General features: G+C 40.9%; 1 protein-coding gene across 1 annotated transcript in view; it reads left to right on the plus strand.

Moving 5' to 3' along the window:
• Positions 1-6,150: 6,150 nt before the first annotated feature.
• Positions 6,151-20,180, plus strand: part of NME8 (NME/NM23 family member 8) — a 34,632-nt gene continuing 20,602 nt past the window's right edge. The window contains exons 1-7 of the mRNA XM_062178548.1: positions 6,151-6,183; positions 6,260-6,317; positions 6,507-6,613; positions 11,841-11,912; positions 16,849-16,965; positions 18,519-18,585; positions 19,470-19,543. Coding sequence (XP_062034532.1) covers positions 6,151-6,183; positions 6,260-6,317; positions 6,507-6,613; positions 11,841-11,912; positions 16,849-16,965; positions 18,519-18,585; positions 19,470-19,543 — 528 coding nt within the window. The remainder of the gene's footprint in view (positions 6,184-6,259; positions 6,318-6,506; positions 6,614-11,840; positions 11,913-16,848; positions 16,966-18,518; positions 18,586-19,469; positions 19,544-20,180) is intronic.

A 20,180-nucleotide genomic window follows, 5' to 3' on the forward strand; every position in this document is an offset into this window, starting at 1 on the left:
TATTTCTATTTTATATATATATATATATTTATTAGTTCATAAGAGCAGACTTCACTAAACCTCCAATTTTTAAAATTTTATGTATTTGAAGGAAGAGAGAGAGGAGAGAGGAGAGAAGAGAGAGAGAGAGAGGAGAAAACTCAGTCCGTCTGGGGAGTCAGGCTCTTCTCCGAGTCTAACATCCTTTCTACTCACTGTAGGGCTGCTGATATTTTCAGTCCATCAGTTATCCTAGTGGCTGCTGCTCCTGAGGTGACGTTGGCACTACCTCAATGTCATCCTTTGCACCTCCATCCCAGACCAGCTTCCTGGGTTGAGGGTGGATAACCTACACATAGACACTTTTCTGAATTCTGGCATACACCAATGAAGGCCTTTATTTGAAGGAAGCAAAACAATGAACCGTGAACCATCAATCTTTCTCTTTTCTTCTTTTCTCCCTACTACTTCTAAAGCTGTTTTGGCAGGCCACATTTCCCCACTCTCAGAAGTAGATCCCTCTCCTAGAAGTATCTTCCAAGATGGAAGTCTATTTTGGTTCTTTGGTGAGTTCCATTTTGAGATCCTGGCTCAAATCTAATCCTACATTCACTTCTGAGAAAATTAAATTTTTGATATACAAGAGAATTTTTAAAAAGTTTTAGATAACTGGGCTATCACAGATTATACCATTGGAGAGTAATTAATGAAAGAATAAAGTTGGTTATGGTGTAGAGAGTACTATTGAAGATCCTATCAGATTTGGCTGAAAGCACAAAATGCAGTCTGGGAGCCTTGTGGCTATGGTGAAGGGGGTGGTGGGATTCACATGGAGAGAGGCAAAACACCCTGCTGTGCAGCAGTGATGGTGGCCAGGCTGTTCCTGCCACTCGCAGTCGGCATGGGACACCCATGTTAGAATGTCAGGAGTTTCTAGAAATAAGTCCCCACTTCCAAGCCAAGGAGGCTCCTCCATGGGAGCTTTTGGGGGCTCTGCTGAGAAATGGAGGGAGACTAAGTGGGGAACTGTCAGAAATGATGAGTGTTTCCGGTACAAAGTGGGTTGTGGGCAGCGGCTTATTTGTATGTTTATTAGTTTACTAGTTTCCCTATGCCACACTTCCTGCCTCTATTGTTAGGCTGCTAGGAGGTCCTTCTCATTTCTGAACCGAAGTCCCTAAAACGGAGAGAGGCTGAGCTGGAAAACCACTTGGTAGGCTTGGATTCCACAGCTGTAGCCGTCTTCCAAACAAGATGTGTAAGATGGTGGGCAACAGGAGAGAAAATGCCAAGCCCTAAGTATCAACTCAGAAGTCTTCCTAACGTTATGCTGTGTGTTTGTTTCAGTCCTCTGACTGATTGCATGCCACACACTTCATTAACCTCTTTCCCATCAAAGACAAAGCACAAAATATCCTCGGACAGACACTGAATTGTATAGGAAAATAAGACAGGGTAGTATCAAGATGTTTCTGAAAACATGCCTGTTAGCCTTGAAAAAAGGCAATACTCAGAAGAAAACAAGATAGCATGTTAAAGTAGCAAGGGAAACTAGATAAAATGAAAACTCATCTGTATTGCCAAAATGCTTGAAGACAGTTTGGAAGAGATCTCAAGGGCAATTAAAGAACACTTATTAGGGCAGAGGTTGTGTTCAGCCACCACTTGCGACACTGAGACCTTATCAGAATGCTGGTTCAAGTCTGGTTGTTCCAATTATAGTCCAGCTTCCTGCAATGCTCCAGGGAAGGCAGTGGATGATGGCCCAAATGCCCGGTTCCTGCCACCCATGTAGGAGATACAAATGGAATTACTGATCCTTGCCTTTGGCTTGGCCCAGCCCTGGCTATTGTGGCTATTTGGGGAGTGAACCAGCAGATTGAAGATCTCTCTTTGTATTTCTCACAAACCATCTCTCCCACTTGCTCTGATACCCTACCTTCCAAATAATAAATAAATAACCAACATAAAATTATAAAGAGTGGGAGTCTAATTCCTTTCCCCTTAAATCTGAGCTGAACTTGCCTACTTACTTCACCAACAAAATTCAATAAATGCTCTCTGGTACCTTGAAGTCCAGAGCAAAAGCCTTGACATTTCTGTCTGAAATTTTTGGGAAGACCCCCTTTTCAAACTCCTCAAATATACGTTTTTAAAGTGTGAAATTTGAAAGTGTTTTCAAATCATGGCAAGAAACTAAACATGAGATCCAGCCCCAGCAAATTTTGTTGCATTGTACTCTACAGCATTGTTGACTATAGGCGCAGTGTTGTAAACTTTGGAGACTAACCCTTTGTCAGATGCATGCCTGGCAAAGAGTTCCTCTCCCTCAATAGGTTTCCTTTTTCACTCTGTTGATTATTTTGTCTTATTTGCTCTGCAGAAGCACTTTAGATTTAGGTAGTTCCACTTGTCTTTTTTGCTTATATTATTTGTGTTTTTGGTGTCTTATTGAGAAAATCATTGCCAAGATAAGTACCATAAAACTTTCCCCTTATGGTTTCTTCCAAGAGTTTTATAGTTTTAAGTCTTTACGTTTAAATCATCCATCTATTTTGAGTTCATTTTTGTGCATGGTGTTATATAAGGGTCATTGTGGGGTGTGAGCATATGTGTGTTTCTTCACTCAGCTAAATACCTGTTATCTGACAAATAATAAAGGTGCTAGGTTTTTAGGTTTTTATTGATTTGACTTACCTACACATGGCTGCCAAATGAACACATTTCAAAAACTAGATCTGGAGAAGTGACAGATTCTTCGTGCTTCCCTAGTGTTCGCTTCTTTAATATTCTGAATTTATATGCAGTACTTATCTTACATTTCAACCAATTCTCCAGTACTTTTTATTGTTTAAGACTTCATTTGAGGTTGTTATCCAGTGATGCCTTGTGACTAGCATGTACTAGTTCGTGAGAACCAATTGCTGACTTTTCAGGAATTATGCAATCATAGCCATTATAGAAAATTAAATTGCATGAAATAAAATATATTTATACAAAGGGAATAGTATTCAAAACTTAATGCTCTTCATTTCTTTACTACATTTTACTGTTTTCTAAGCTCTTGAGATTATTTACATATATTGTATATTTAGATAAAAATATCATATGGCAATATTTTATTGCACATCCTTTGTTCTGTGATGTGTTGAAATTACCCTGCTGGGAGTACTTGTACAACAGAAATCTGCAAATGCTACAAATCAGGACATAATTTACTGTTTTATTGATTGTTAATTTAGATTAAAATTAAAACTGTTCTACTATTGTTACTGTACTCTAAATAGCATTTAATAATGAAGAAATATTATTCAGTATTTGCAAACTATTATCTGATTCAGCAAGAAATTTTTCATGTCATTGATGAATGAATGAAATTCCAAAGCACATTTTCATTGTTTCACTTTGTAGAACTTATTAACATTCCAATAGGAGCTATAAATGTTCACTAATGACACGAGCAACTTCTTTGCTGATTCAGTTAATAAGAAGCATTTATCCATACTTTGAATCTGAAAAATTATGGATGAATTGCAACCATAAATTGGTTATTGACATAAGAGTTTGGCAAGAGTCGATGAAAACATTCTATAAAAAATAATTGATTAAATGAAATTTATAATAAAGAGTACTGTACAATTTATAATTATTTGTCACTGATTTTTGACACATCATTTATATCTGTTGAAGCTGTAATTCTTCATTATATATGTTTTTTCTAAAAGAACTGGTTGTTAACTGTACCGCCACACCATTGATTATGACTCTCAGATGTCACAAGCTAGCTCTTCTCTGTTCCACACTTGCCTTTCTTATTTAGTACGATCCATGACCTCCAATAAATGCAGAAGGAAATACCTGGCAGGGTAGAAAATAATACCCTAACTGCCTTACAAATCAGTGCCTGAGGGGCGCCAGGGGGCGGCTGCTGCGTTGGTTTATGGCAGCTCCCGGAGTCTCTGAGCCAGGAGGCAGACAGGGGTGTCCAAAGCCTCTTTCTGATGAATTTCAGGTCATCAGATTTGCTCATATTTAGAAATTTCACAGAATTATTTTCCCAATCCAGACTCATCCATCTTGCAGTTCCCAGTAGGTTGCAGCAGTATTAGGATTTTTTAGTATGAGTTTTTAATATGCATTTTCATTGTTCTCACTGCTTTAATTTAGTATTTGATGGGAAAAGAGAACATCTACTTCAGTATTATTATTCAGGTGATTTTTTTAAAAATTGGATTCAGAGTCTCTTTTTTTTAATCTAAAAGAGATAAGAGAAATTAATAAAAGTTGTATAAAGTTCTCCTCAGTAGAATACTAGTTTGCTTCTATCTCCAGCCAAAGTTATGAACTTGAAGTCCCTAAACCATTTATTTTCCTTATAGTCTATTTAATTACCTGAGCTAGATTGCTTGAATTTAAAAACTGGAGTTTCATTTAACCTCTTCAAAGACCTCGTAAACGTTTAAAAATATTTTTCTGTTTTCCCAGTGTGAAGCCTTGTAAATAAGTTTGGGGTGTTTACGTTCAAACGGTGATGGTAGCTACCAGTGAGGACTTAATGAGGAAGAGAGTAAAGTAAAAATAATTCTGCCACCCAGGTCCTCTTCTCTGTGTCCTGAGAACACACAGATGAAATATCCAGGCACGAATAAACCTACACCCCCAAGAAAGAAATTGAGCACACTGTGTAGTGCTGTCTGGCTCCAATAAAGAGAGGTCAGCATAGGAGGAAGCTTCTTTAGTGAATCTTAAAAGATAATGTCAAATTTACACAAGGTGCAAAATAATGACTACATCTGTTCAGAGGTAGCATAACTCATAGATTCTTTAGCATTTATAACTCAAACTCTCCTATGATAAAATATAAATACATTTTCTTTTTTTAAAAATGATATATGTATTTATTTGAAAGGCAGAGTTACAGAGAGGCAGAGAGAGAGAGAGAGGTCTTCCATCTGCTGGTTCACTCCCTAGATGGCTGCAATGGCTGGAGCTGGGCCGATCTGAAGCCAGGAGCCAGGAACTTCTTCCAGGTCTCCCGCGTGGGTGCAGGGGTTTAAGGACTTGGGCCATCTTCCACTGCTTCCCCAGGCCATAGCAGAGAACTGGATTGGAAGTGGAGCAGCCGGGACTCGAACCTTTGCCCATATGGGATATTGGCACTGAAGGTGGTACCTGCTACGCCACAGCGCCGACTCCAATACATTTTCTTATAACCAACATTTTCAGGGTGCATTTGTCCTGTAAATTAATTGTGGGCAAGCCCAAATCAAAGCCCATTGTTTATGTTTCAAAGTCTCAGCATTCAAGCTTTTTGCATACAATACCCTATTTATGAAATAAAACTGGGAACTACTCCCCCACCACTCCACCTCTCAGTGGCTTTGAGGAAGGAGTCATCTACATGTAATTCTATGTGGATAAACTTCTACTAGAGAGTGGAAAAGAAAAACTCTTTCCTCTCTCTCCCTGGAGTCTACTCTCAGCAATATTTCTGGCCACCAAAATATGCTGAAGTTAGTGCTTTGGGGCTTGTTCCATCCTCCTTTTTAAGCATCCAGGTGTAGCTTAGAAGATCTTCTCTGTTTAAGGCGTGTCAAGGCATCCAACACCTATACTGGGATGTCGCCTGCTTCGTGGTCATTTCCTTTGTTTCATTCTAACATCTACTGTCACCCCAAACTGTCCCTGATATCGTTGAATGGGAAGTTTTGACCCAAGTGATTTAAGACCTCTTTGGAAGTTATGCTGTGCTTCAGAACACATCAGTGAGCTTGTTCTAAAAATCAAATATCCCTGGAGTGGGCAGATCCCAATAGAAGCATCTTTACAGAAATTAATATGTGTTCATAAAAATACAGGAAACACTGTAGGGAACTTCAGGAGAACACGCAATTATTTTAATTAAACTGCAACTCTTGACAGTCTTGCCTTGCTTCAAGATTCCTGAGAGACCAGGATACTATGACAGCATTTTGCATGGAGTCTGGAATGCTGGATTCTGTCTGTGATGTCATCTCTCTCTAGAACAGGTGAGACTGCATCACCCAAGAGCTGGTGAAGGGACATTTCTACAGTGTATGGAGATGGCCATCTAACGCAGAAAGGGGCCATTATTTACATTTCCTCCTGAAATTTTGTATTTTTCTTCCTTTCTCACTTGAGAGTAGATCAATGGCAAGCAAAAAGCGAGAAGTTCAGTTACAGGTAGGTATGACACAGCCCAATTCTGTCTCTAGTGCTGGGCACTTGACGCCTTTGATGGTTCCTCTGGTTTTTACAGATAGTCATCAATAGTCAGAGCCTGTGGGATGAGATGCTACAGAACAAAGGATTGACAGGTACTGGGACTCCCTTACTGTCTGGCTTTTGGGGTTTGGTCCAGATACCTCCATGCCCCCTGTGCAGGGTGCTGCTCCGCATTTGGAGTGTCAAATCCTGCCCTTTACCTTGACCCTCACTCCAGCATTGGCATAAGTTGCTATTCTAGATGACTTGACTTTGTTATTGCATAAATTTCCATCTTCTAGTGATCGATGTTTACCAAGCCTGGTGTGGACCTTGCAAAGCAATGCAAACATTGTTCCGAAAATTGAAAAATGAACTGAATGAAGAGGAAATTCTGCACTTTGTTGTTGTAAGGGCTTCATTTTCATTAAATGATCGGTTCTTTGTTATTCTTAATATGTTATTACATTATTATTGCCTGTTTCTTTTCAGTCTCTTTTTAATTAAAAAATGTTACTTATTTTATTAATTTTCATGTTATTTGAAAAGCAGAAAGAGACAGAGAGATACAGAGAGCTATTTTATCTGTCTGTTCACTGCCCAAATGCCTGAAACAGCTGGAGCTGTGCCAGGACAAAGTTGGGAACCACAAACTCAATTCATTTCCCTCAGGTGGGTAGCAGGGACATAATTATCTGAGCTGTCACCTGCTGTCTCAGGGGTTGTGTGTTAGCAGCAAACTGGATCCAAAAGTAGAGGGAATGGGGCTTGAACCAGGCAGTTCAGTAAGGGATCTGGGCACTGTATGTGGTGGATTAACCACTACAGCAAATGCCCAGCCCTCTTTTTAGGCTTAAATGTGGCTACAGAGAAGTTGCAAGCATGTATGTACCTCATAATATATTTTTGTTGGACAGAAACACACTCAAATCAACTAGACCTGAGATGCAAAAGCAGACATTGATTTACACATCCTCATTCTTCGTCTATGAAACACAGTGTCTACTGCAATCTACAACTCAACCCATTGCACATTCTCCTGGGTTCACGCCTTCCATGGCGCCTCTCAACCCCGACTTTGAAATGAGTTTTCTTACTGACCTTAACTTATATTTCACCATCCATTCCCTTCTGCAGGCAATTTATAGACTGTCTTTTCCTCAATTTAAGGCAATAATAAGCAATCTAAATTAAGAAACTCTCTTACTGCATTTCTCTTCAAGAGAATAAGTGGCTATCCAACCCTTAAATCCTTAAGTCTTAGGTGCAGGAATTGACTGTTATCTTCTGAAACAAGTGCCATGTAGCTTTTTTTTATTAAAAATTTCCTTTATATAGATGTATTTTTGGAACACTTTGGGGTTCACAGCAAAATTGAGTATAGAATTGAGCAAAGAATGTCTACATACCTCTACTCCCACATACCTAGAGGCTGCTCCACTATCAAACTCCCACAGAAGAATCGATGGAAGAACTATACTGGCACATCACTATTCCCCAAAGTCCAACATTTACATTAGGGTTTATTTTTAGTATTGTACATTCTATGTTAATAAAGGTATAATGTCAGCCGGCGCCGCGGCTCACTAGGCTAATCCTCCGCCTTGTGGCGCCGGCACACCGGGTTCTAGTCCCGGTCGGGGCATCGGATTCTGTCCCGGTTGCCCCTCTTCCAGGCCAGCTCTCTGCTGTGGCCCAGGAGTGCAGTGGAGGATGGCCCAAGTGCTTGGGCCCTGCACCCCATGGGAGACCAGGAGAAACACCTGGCTCCTGCCATCGGATCAGCGCGGTGCGCCAGCCGCAGCGCACCTACCGCGGCGGCCATTGGAGGGTGAACCAACGGCAAAAGGAAGACCTTTCTCTCTGTCTCTCTCTCACTGTCCACTCTGCCTGTCAAAAAAAAATAAAATAAAATAAAGGTATAATGTCATGTATCACCATCATTCAGAGTAGTTTCACTGCCCTAAAATTCCCGTGTTTTGCCTGTTCATCCCTCTCCCCACTCACCTAACCTTTGGCAACCATGAACTTTTTGCTATATCAATAGTTTTGGTTTTTTTCGATACTATTATATAGTTGGAATCATACAGCATGTAGCCTTTTCAGATTGACTTTCTTCCACTTAATAATAATATGCATTTAATTTTTCTTACATATATTTTCATTATTTCATTAGTTCTTTTCAGAACTGAATAATATTTCATTGTCTGTACGTACCACAGTTTATTCACCTACTAAAGAACATCTTGGCTACTTCCAAATTTTGATCAATTTGCATGGAGCTATTAAAAGCATCTGTCCACAGGTTTTTGTGTGGACCTATTTTGGTAAATGTCAAGGAGGCTAATTACTGGATCACATGGTCACATTGTGTTTCATTCTCTAAGAGACTGTCAAACTGTCTTCCAAAGTAGCTATCTCAGTTACATCCCCATCACCAGCAAAGGTTCCTGTTGCTCCACATCCTTGCCAGCATTTGGTGTTGCTAGGGACCTAAACTTTGGCCTTTTTAATTGCCATCTAGTGGTGCCTCATTGTTGTTTTAAATTGCATTTATGGGTAATGTGCAGCATTTTTACATGTGCTTGTTTGCCATCTGAATATCTTTGGACTTTGTCTTTCATTCTCTTGGCCTCAGAGTTTCTTCAGTACAAGATTCTGTAACTACTTGCTTCATTCTGCAGAATTGGAACCACCTGCCAGGAGCTGGGAGGTGTTCTAGACTTCATTATTGGCAGGAAGGAAAAACCAAGTTTTAAAATAGGGTCTGGAGTAGATTGCCATGTGCACTTGGCAAGGAGCTGGTGTAAGAGGTTAAAAGCAATATCAGAAGTGTCCAACAGTCGACAGACGGATCATGGAGAATCAAGGACCAGAGAATCCTTGAGAATCCTGGTGGTTGGCATTAGAGAAGTTTGTCTGAAAGTGGTAGGAATACAAGTCCACAAGCTGGACTTACAGAAAGTCTAGGGTTTCAAGTCAATGGGGGAAAGACCTGCTCACCTCATAGCCTACCTGGAAACTCAACTGTTAGGCTACCAGGGGGGAAGCTTGGGCTTAGACAAGCAAAGTAAGGGACCTCTTAGACAAGTAGGAGGTGAACTTGATGAGGTCTAAAACCATTTAGAAAGTCTTTGTGTGGGTTCGAGTACTTGTGGAAGGAGAATTGGCCCTGTAGTTTCCTGGACCGCATTTCAGCCCAACTCAGAGCAGCTCTGAGAAAGGAGGACTGGCTAATAGTAGAGATGCATCATGATGACACAGGTTTTCACCGAGCTTTCCGAAGGCCTCAGGCTATGTCCACCCAGCAGTAGCAGGCTGGCTGGGTACAATTCCTCGGCCTACTCCATGAGTGTGAGTTCCGTTCCTGCGCTGATTTCACTGGGAAGTGATAGTAGGGTAGTCTTCTATGATAGACCACACTCATAACACTAGCATGTAGTCAATTTATTAGCAAAAAATCATGTACAGTCTTCCTGAAGTGTTCTTCTTCTGTTCTGGTTTCACTCTCTCAACAATAGTACATTCATATAGATTGATGCTGTTTTTATGATATGATCTGCCTATAAAAAGTGAAAAAAGAAAATCATGCCGGAATGTTCATTGTGAGCAACAACTGATGGGTGCCCTCTGCTGGAAATCTTGTTTTCCACTGTTAATTAAGGAAAAGGTTACTTTCCTGAACTTTGAAGTCCAAAATTAAAATCTATGAGACTGATAACATTAAAAGTACCCTGACTTGATCAGAACAAGTTTTTTTTTTTTTTTTTTTTTGCTTTATGCCTTTTTAAATGGATCAATGCACATATATGTGAATTCTGTTAGGATGTATTTATGTGTGTGTGTGTGTGCCTGGGTTGTGGCACAGTAGGTTAAGCTGCCACGTGTGAGGCTGATATCTCACATCAGAGACATGGCTGCTCCACTTCTGCTCCAGCTCTCAAAATTCATGCACTGAAACCTTAATCTCTCTGTGATCGTCTTTGGAGGTGAGGCTCTGGAAGCTAATTAGGATAAGATCAACGCCCTCATAGGGTAAAGAAGAGACTCTTCTGAGTGAGGACCTCGCCAGGAAGAACTGAATTATGCTGTCTCTCTCCTCTCAGACTTCAGCCTCCAAGACCTGTGAGAAATAAATGCTCATTGTTAAGACAGACTAAGACACAATCTTAGGGAAGCCCCTCCTGATCCACCTCATTCTGATAGCTGGACCCAGAGATAGTACAAGTATGTTAATATGGAGTTGATGCTACAAGTATAGACTTTTTTTTAAAGATTCATTTATTTGAAAGGCAGAGTTACAGAGAGACAGAGAGAGAGAGAGAGAGAGAGAGAAGAGAGAGAGCTCTTTCATCTGCTGGTTCACTCCCCAGATGGCTGCAATGGCTAGAGCTGGGCCAATCCTAAGCCAGGAGCCAGGAGCCAGAGCTTCTTCTGGGTCTCCCAGGCAGCTACAGGAAGCCCAAGCACTTGGGCCATCTTCTACTGCTTTCCCTAGCCATAGTAGAGAGCTGAATTGGAAGTGGAGCAACCAGGACTCAAACTGGCACCCATATGGGATGCTGGCACTGCAGGTGGCTGCTTTACCTGCTATGCCACAGCACCAGCCCCTACAAGTATAGTTCTTTACAGTCAGTTTAGGACAACCTGAAATTTGTATGGAAAATTAAAGCATAAGAATCAAATACTTTAAGATGTGATTACCAGGGCAGTGTTGTAGCACAGAGAATTAAGCCACAGCATGCAATGCCCACATACCATGTCAGAATCCTGGTTCAAATCCTGGCTACCCTGCTTCCGATCCAAATCTCTGCTAATGTGCCTGGGAAGACAGTGGAAGACAGCCCAAGTACTAGGGCTCCACACCCATGTGGGAGACCAGGATGGAGTTCCTAGCTCCTGATTTCAGCCTGGCTCAGACCTGTCTGTTGTGGCCATTTGGGGAATGAACCAGCAGATGGAAGATTTCCATGTTTCTCTCTCTCTCTCTCTCTCTCTCTCTCTCTCTCTCCCTCTCTCTCTCTCTCTCTCACTCTGCCTTTCAAATAAATAAATAGATATTTTTAAAAATAAGATGTGACTTCTGGCTCATTTAGTAAGCTCATTTTTACACAGGGCCCGTTAGCTGACACCTAGGGAGGGCTGAGACACAAAGGCAAATATGCACCCTACCCCATCTTAGCACACAGCTCTCCTCCTAGCAAAGCAAGGCAGCCCCGAGTCTGCCTGTGGCACAACAATAGATGTCCTGAGGGGGGTGGAATTCTGTGTAGAGCAAGAAAGGATGTTTAGCAGAAAGGGGTGAGACAGGCACCTTGGAGGGAGGGGACTTGAGCTCACTGGGAAAAGGAAAGGCAAGAGCAGCCAATGAGAGAGGAAGACACAATTAGAAGAGTCCAGCTGGATGGAGGTTGGATGCCACAAAGGGGAACAGTAAGAGGTAAGGTTGAGGGCAAATGACGCAGGGCTTGATTTGCCAGTTTGTGCAGTTTGATCCTTGAAAAAGTGCAACACACCCAGAAATAAAGACAAAAATAAAAATGCATGCATCTCTGCATTGTTTGAACACAGTGTACCAGAAGACTTAGGTATCCTTTCCTTTATTACTGTATGAAATATTTATATATTTTTTTCAGGCAGAAGCTGACAGCATTGCAACTTTGCAGCCATTTAGAGATAAATGTGAACCTGTTTTTCTCTTTAGTCTTGTAAGTATAATATTTATCATCTCAATTGTGTTATCTGATTCCAATTTGCAGTTAAAGAGCAAGTAGCACTGTAAAATTGCCATGGGCTGTATGCAATGATAGTAATTGCACATTGTTTGTGCTATCATTGCTTGTCTAATAATATATTTTATAATTTGACTTCTAGGAGCCTGTAATGAGTTGAGGAGTTGATCAGAGAAAAGAAAAATAGAATGGTGTTTACCTTTACCAACGAACTCATCAGAGATTTGCACAATGAGTTATTTAAATGAGTGAAAAAAAAATGGACATTTCTAAGATACCTACCAGGAGAGAATTGTTTATAAATATTCATGTGTATCCATGCAAGTAACCATCTCTAGGATCACTATTTAGAAGTCCATATTACTTTTATCTCTGCATCTACAGATGTATAGAAAGAAGGCAGGGAGTGTAGTCACCAAAATGCTATAATCACTTTCTCTGTATGGACGAAGGCTGAATATTTTTCTTCTTTTCTATATTTTGTAAATATTCTAGAAATATTGCAGTAATAATAAAAGCATAGTAAGTGCTGTATTCTAAAAGAAAACATACAGTTAAATATACTATATGACACTGTGTGACACACGGGGAGAGAACTGGAAATTTGGATGGTAAAGAAAGGTTACCGGCCGGCGCCGCGGCTCACTAGGCTAATCCTCCGCCTTGCGGCGCCGGCACACCGGGTTCTAGTCCCGGTCGGGGCGCCGGTTCTGTCCCGGCTGCCCCTCTTCCAGGAGAGCTCTCTGCTGTGGCCAGGGAGTGCAGTGGAGGATGGCTCAAGTGCTTGGGCCCTGCACCCCATGGGAGACCAGGAGAAGCACCTGGCTCCTGCCATCGGATCAGCGCGGTGCGCCGGCCGCAGCGCGCCAGCCGCGGCGGCCATTGGAGGGTGAACCAACGGCAAAGGAAGACCTTTCTCTCTCTCTCTCTCTCTCTCTCTCTCACTATCCACTCTGCCTGTCAAAAAATAAAAAAAAAAAAAAAGAAAGGTTACCCAGAGGAGCTGGTTCTGCCTCCTTCTCCTTCCCTTCCGCCCTCCCACTCCCTCCTCCCCCTTTCACTCAACACCTGTCTCCCTCTCCTTCTCCTTCCTTTCCCTCCTTTTCTACTTTTTTATTTCAAGGTAGAAAGGCAGAAAGAGACAGAGATAGAGAGATCCCATTTAATTTACTGTTGTAATTTCCAAATGCCTACAATGGCCAAGACTGGGTCAGGCCAAAGCCAAGAGCCAGGAGCTCAGTCAATGAGTGGCAGGACACAATTACTGGAGCCATAATCCTTACTCCCCAGGGTCTGGGCATTAGGAGGAAGCCAGAGTCAGGACCCAGAGCCAGGAATCAAACCAATGCACTCTGATATGGAACACAAGCATCTTCACCACTAAGCTAAATGCCTAGCTCCAATGATGGATACATCCTATTGTCACTTTTGATATCAGAAATAATTATTTAAAAAACATTTCTTTATAACTTTTTGCTTCTGTAGATAATATTCCTGCAAGCATTTCAAGGAAATGAATTACTGAGTTAACTGAATGAAAAAAGGTGATTGTAGATTTTTGCTCTTAGTTAAATATGCAAAGTTTGATGATTTAGGAGAAGAGTGATTGATGATGTGTAGGACATGATGATTTACACGAGGAATCAGCCAACAATTTCCATAAAGGATCAGACAGTGACTATTTTCTGCACTGTGGAAAAATAGTCTTCCATAATGTGTCATAGTGTGCTGACTTCTGGCTTGGTGATAGCTTATGGAACCAGAATGAGTATGCACAGACGCATAAACGGGCTTGGTCCAATGATAAACAATGAGAAGATCCCAGAAGCAGGTGTCATGGAGCCACGGGCCAAGGGATCAGATTGAGCAGGTGCACTACCACGTAGAGTCAGGAGCTCTGGAGTGGCCATCACCCTGCCACCTGAGTCAGGTCCAGCCTCAGACCCAAGCCCTGATCTCTAATCCCTAAAATCAATGCCCAGAGAATAAACCCAGCCATGTCTTTTTCTTGACTTAGCCTCCCAATGATCTTCCCAACTCCCAAACTTTGTGTGACATCTGGAATCAAGACAGAGAACTTCCCAAGTGTTGGACTGTGTCTCGGGACTTTTATGCCTCTTCCTTGACTTTCCTTAAATCTGGCTCTGTCCTTGAGACGTTTTCGCTGCAGCCCACGAGCAATGATTGTATTTCAGAGACAGGAAGAATTGGTTTTCCCTTATTTCCCCTCCCATATTCAACAACTTTCTTTCCCTTGCTTATTAGAAGTCTGTTTTGTTGGGCTAAATCTCCTTCCCTCCCACTTCACTCCTGTCCTTTACTGACCTTCCAATCAGCCCCATTTATTACTTGGCTCAAAATCTTACTCTCAAGCCCAAGTCGTACCATTACGCCAGTGACATCAGGCTGTACATTAGCAACACAACCAATATCCTTGACCTCCTTACTGCCAATGAAGTTTGTTTCCAATAGAGCTCTTCTAATCACTTGTAAAAATGCCTCAGACATGTTTATCATCCACGGCTCCACAACCACAGTAATTACCTAAGAATCTCACTTTCTGACCTCACAAACACCATCTTGCCTCTTTGCTTGCTTCTTCAGATAATCCCACAACAACCTCTTGCATTTCATCCCAGCAAGTTTTGCAGGAGGGAATGACAGAACACTCAAAGAATTATTGAAAGATTTTTTTCAGAGGGAAATGATAATTACAGTCTCAGGTTTCATTTAAACCTTTCTCAATTGGATCCTTCTCATTGGCCTTTGAATTTGAGTGAGTCTTTTCAATTGAAAAAAATAAAACTTTTTTTTTGATACTATACTTCTGTCCCACCACCATGCATGTCTCTTCTTTACTTCTCAGCTAATAACTCTAAGAGTTTCTGTATTTATTTTTCCTCCATTTCTTCCCATTCCATCAAATGCTGAATCTACTGGATCTGGCCTTTGTTTGATCATAGCATCAAAATTGCTGTAGCTAATTGATTCAACACCAGATTGTTACTAAATATAAGATGCTTTTACACCTTTATCATTCTGTACTTCTCTAATGCATTGAATCCGAAGACCATGTTCTCTTGTTTGAAATGTCTGTATGATTTGGTTTTCTTTTCACCTTCCTAGATACTACTGTTCTCTATCTCTTCTTCTAGAGTCATTTTTCTTTATTCAGCCATTAAATATCGACCTTCTGCTCTCCTTAGAAAATTAAACCATCTGCTCTCCTTAGAAAATTTCTTCCATGTGCACTTTGAATTATCACCACCTATAGATCAAAAATCTGAATTTACATCTACATTGAAGTCCTGTACTTTGAACCCCAGACTTATAGATCCAACTGGTTTGACATCTCCTCTTGTTCTAATCAAAGGCATCTCATAACAAACTCATCCAATACCAGACCCTCCTCCCAATTAAACATGGTCTTCTTCTAGTGTCTTCATTTAGTGAATAGCATCATAATTCATAATGTAGCTAGTTTTCAAGCAAAAGAGTCATCTTAATGATGCTGCTTTCCATCACACCCAACTAAAGTCATATCTCGGCTCTGTCAACTTAACTATCCAGGTCTCTCTCACCCTTATCTCCTTCTTTCCAACACCACCACTACTGCTATAGACTGGGGGGCTGTTGCCTCTCTTCTTCACCTCTGGAGTAGCTCCTAACTTGAATACCAACATCTCTTCCTCTGCCTCTAAACTTTTCTCCTCGCAGTTGTGAAATGATCCTTACAAACCACGTTTTTTATCATGCTTAGAGCTGACTATACTTAGGACAAATTCTACATCTTTCCATGGCCCACAAAGTTCTATAAACTCTTCATCCCTTTAAGTGGTGGGCTTCAAGTCATGCTAGGCTTCCCTCACTTTTGCACCTGCCTCTTTCCTTGCCCTACTCCCTTTCATACTTAACACCTCTGCATCTGCTATTCCTTTAGCCTAGAATGCCATTTTTATACATTGCAAAAATGTATTTATTTTATTAGGAGAAAGAGTGAGAGACATCTCATCTACTGGTTCACGTCTCAAATGCCTGGGAGCTAAGAACTTAATCTGAGTCTCCCAGATGATTGGCAGAGACTCAAGTACTTGGGCCATCATTGCTATCTCCGAAGTGTGGGCTAGCAGGAAGCTGGAATCAGACCAGAGCTAGGGTTTGTTACTCGACATGCTAATATGGAATGTGGGTGCCCCAGGCAGAAGCTCAGCTATTGTGCTGAACACCCACACCTAGAATGGCCTTCCTCCTCCTTTTGGCTTGGTAGCTCTGACCCCATCCTTCACATTTTACACTGAGATTCATTTCCTGACTTTTAGAAGTACCTTGTCTGATTTCCTTGACCAGGACACATTCTTACAGGTGTTCTGAGTGCTTTGTACCTCCTTCCGTGGCACCTCTCATGGTTGTTATTCCACATGTTGTTATTTTTGTGGGATTTTTTTTTTTTTTGTAATTTAATTAGGTCAGGTACAAATTACTGTTATGTCTCTCTGGTACAGTGCCAACAAACAGATAATTAGTACATATGTGTTGACAAATAGACAAAAGGGATACAAGCTCTGTATCAACTAGGGAGCAAAATGTTAGAAGACCTACCCAGAGCTTTTCAGCTGAAAGCAGAGAAGCCTTGGGAGGGATTTCCTGCAAGTGCTCCTACAGGGCAACAGCTTGTTTCTGAAGGTGCTGGAGGATGCTGTGTGCCTTTGGTTGTAGGAAGATAGACAAATTAGTGGTAGAACTCAAAGAGCTGGGTTTACCAAATCAACACAACTTTCACATCAATAACTACTTTAAAATCTAAAAGTGAATTGATGGGGATGGGGACCAAGAATGGCTGACTTAGTCCAGATTAAGTGCTGATTCTTAACTTATTCTGAAAATGTCCTTCATGTTTTCTTTCCCTTTTTAGTATGGAAAAATAATTGCAAAAATTCAAGGTGCGAATGCACCACTTGTTAGTAAAAAAATTATTAGCTTGATCAATGATGAGAGGAAAATTGCAGCAGGTGAAATGGCTCGCCCTCAGGTAATACTTTGGATTAGTAACAACTCTGAAGTTTTAAATAAATTACTTTTTTGTTTGTTGTCTCCGTAAACATTTTCCTAACTTTGTAACTCTAGGTTTCTAAAGGGTACAACGTTTCTGGGAAGATTGGCAATGTGAATCAAAGGCATATACACAAAAAAAATTTTTTAAAGGCATATATATGTGTGTGTGTGTGTGTGTGTATATATATATATACATATATATATATGTATATATATATCTTTGACTTGACAATTATCCTTCATCAATTTACCCAAAGAAAATGAGACAAAGATAGAAAAGGAAGTGTATTACTGTGTTGTCCATAGTACTAAAAATATGAAATCAGGGGCTGGCGCCATGGCTCAACAGGCTAATCCTCCGCCTTGCGGCGCCGGCACACCGGGTTCTAGTCCCGGTCGGGGCACCGGATTCTGTCCCGGTTGCCGCTCTTCCAGTCCAGCTCTCTGCTGTGGCCCAGGAGTGCAGTGGAGGATGGCCCAAGTCCTTGGGCCCTGCACCCGCATGGGAGACCAGGAGAAGCACCTGGCTCCTGGCTTTGGATCAGTGCGGTGCGCTGGCCGCAGCATGCCGGCCACAGCGGCCATTGGAGGGTGAACCAACGGCAAAGGAAGACCTTTCTCTCTGTCTCTCTCTCTCTCTCACTGTCCACTCTGCCTGTCAAAAAAAAAAAAAAAAATGAAATCAACCTAAATACTCACAACAGTGACTGGAATACATACAGTGTGTATATCTGTATGAATCCATGATTGATGAATTTTAAGAGTACATTTTAATAGCATAACTATGGTTCGATGATATGTGAGTATGTAAAGTATATTATCTGCTTAATGTTACTGTCAACTTTGTAGTAAGAAGTAAAGCTATTTAAAATTAAGAAATGAGGGGCTGGTGCTAGGGCACAGGGGATTAAAGGCATGGCCTGAAGCATGGCATCCCATATGGGCACTGGTCCGAGTCCCAGCCATTCCACTCCTGACCCAGCTCTCTGCTATGGCCTGGGAAAACAGTAAAAGATGGCCCAAGTCCTTGGGCCCCTGCATCTGCATAGGAGACCTGGAGGAAACTCCAAGATCCTGGCTTTGGATAGGTGCAGCTCTGGCTGTTAAAGCCATCTGGAGAGTGAACCAGCGGGTGGAAGACCTCTCTCTGTCTCTACCTCTATCTGTAACTCTGCCTTTCAAATAAAAAAAATAAATCTTTAAAAAAAACTAAGGAATGAGTCATAAAGCACATGGAAGTATGGACACAGTAGCATAAGATAGCACCTCACATAGGAAAGTGATCCAAAATATAGATGGAAAAACAGGAGAAAATGATATGATTGAGAGAAAGAGAGAGAGAGAGAGAGAGAGAGAAAGAGAGAGAGAGAATTAAACAAAAACCATGGGAAACTAACCAAGAAATATTACAAGATAGAACTAGTAGACATGTATAGACTCAGACTAGTATAAGTACGTGTTATGAGAATGTATCAGTTCACTATCATACCCAAACATAATCATGTTTTCCTTGCATTTCTCTTTCAATAGTATCATGAAATTCCACTCATAGACTCAGATACAGAAGAGGTCGAGCAAGTCCACGCTAAAACTGTTGGTAAGTACATTTGCTCTAAAGGAATGGCAAAGATTTTTCTCTACATGGGTGTTCATTACAGCCTCACTTGAAGCAACAAAAAGCAGCTGACAATATCAATGCTGACCAATGAGGAACTGTTCAGATAAATAGTGATGCCTGTCTTGCACGACCCAGAGACTAAAAGACACTCTTCGTCTGCTCCCTTTGCCTTATCCCTTGGTCTCTGCACCCCGAGCCTTTCAAGGTTTAACCAGGGCCCTGCATTGCTGTGTCCCACAAATGATCTGGACAGGAGCTTCCTATTTCACCTTTTGTCATCTGCCAAACACGTGTGAAAATGACTTCTTCCTTAACGACAATGCTTTGGGGTTTACTTGCCCATTAACAGTCCCATGCCCTCACGGGATTACCTATGTGTGTATGCACATGTGTGTGTATTTGTGTGTGTGTGCTCATTCTTTGGAGGGAGTGAAGTCAAACAGCCACACTCAGTGAGCTACCTTGCCCCCAAAGCCATGATAAGAATGAAGATAAATTCATAGATGGTAAATCTGCCCATCTGTACTGTTGAGTTGCATAATGCACAATGGAAACTCCATTCATGGGTGCTCCTAAGCTGCAGGGATCATGAGTGTAATTCGAACGCATGTGAATTTCATTCCAATCTCCACTGCCTACCTGCTGAATGTCTTTGCTTCTTGTGAATTGCTTCCCCTGAATGCAGCTATAGGAACTGCACTTTGGTTCTAAGTAGGAGGTCTTTCAGAGTTAAAATGTCTTAAAATAAAGTTACCAATAGACAAAAATTCACTGGAATTAAGAATTTAAGAATTTATAATTGCAGCACCCTTCATTATTCAGACTTTGTGCCAAGAAAATGAAATCTTTTTTTTTTAACCTAGAGGATCTATACACTATTGTTATAATCAAACCTGATGCTGTGATTAGTAGAAAAGCTTTACAAATTAAAGAAACAGTGAGTACTATTTCCAAACAATAATTTAAATTAATTGCAAAATAACAGTTCTTTGATTACCAACTTGGAGACAAGCTTAACACTTAGAGAAAAATAGAAAATAATGAACTTCTAGAGACTTTAAGCATTTCATGTCTTCACAAGGGCTCTGTACACTAATGCATAATTCTTTAAATGGTCTTGATGTACCAGTACGCTACATAAATTGTAAAACTTACAGTTCATATATTGGATTGCAATTTTTCTTGTTCAATTATTAGCAATGCAATCTTGTTACAAATTCACATTAAGTTATTTTATTTCCCATGTGTTACAAATATATGGTCCCATTTTGACACATGACAGCTTAAGGAAATATTTAATGTTTTAGTTTAGAGCCAAAATTAAGCTTTTGTATGAAGAAAGCTACATTCTACTTCAGAGATGAGATCATGCGTTTCCTGTAGAAGTCAAATAACTACATTTAAGTTTTCTCTGGGCACGGTTTCTGATAACTACAATCATGCAGTGCACAACAGCATCTCAGTCAATCATGGTCAGTCTGTATGAAGATGGTTCCATAGGATTGCAATGAAGCTGAAAATTTCCTGTTGCCTAGTGACATAGTAATCATCCTAATGTCTTGGCACAACACATT

This window comes from Lepus europaeus, chromosome 20 (genome assembly GCF_033115175.1).
Source record: "Lepus europaeus isolate LE1 chromosome 20, mLepTim1.pri, whole genome shotgun sequence".
Classification (NCBI taxonomy): domain Eukaryota; kingdom Metazoa; phylum Chordata; class Mammalia; order Lagomorpha; family Leporidae; genus Lepus; species Lepus europaeus.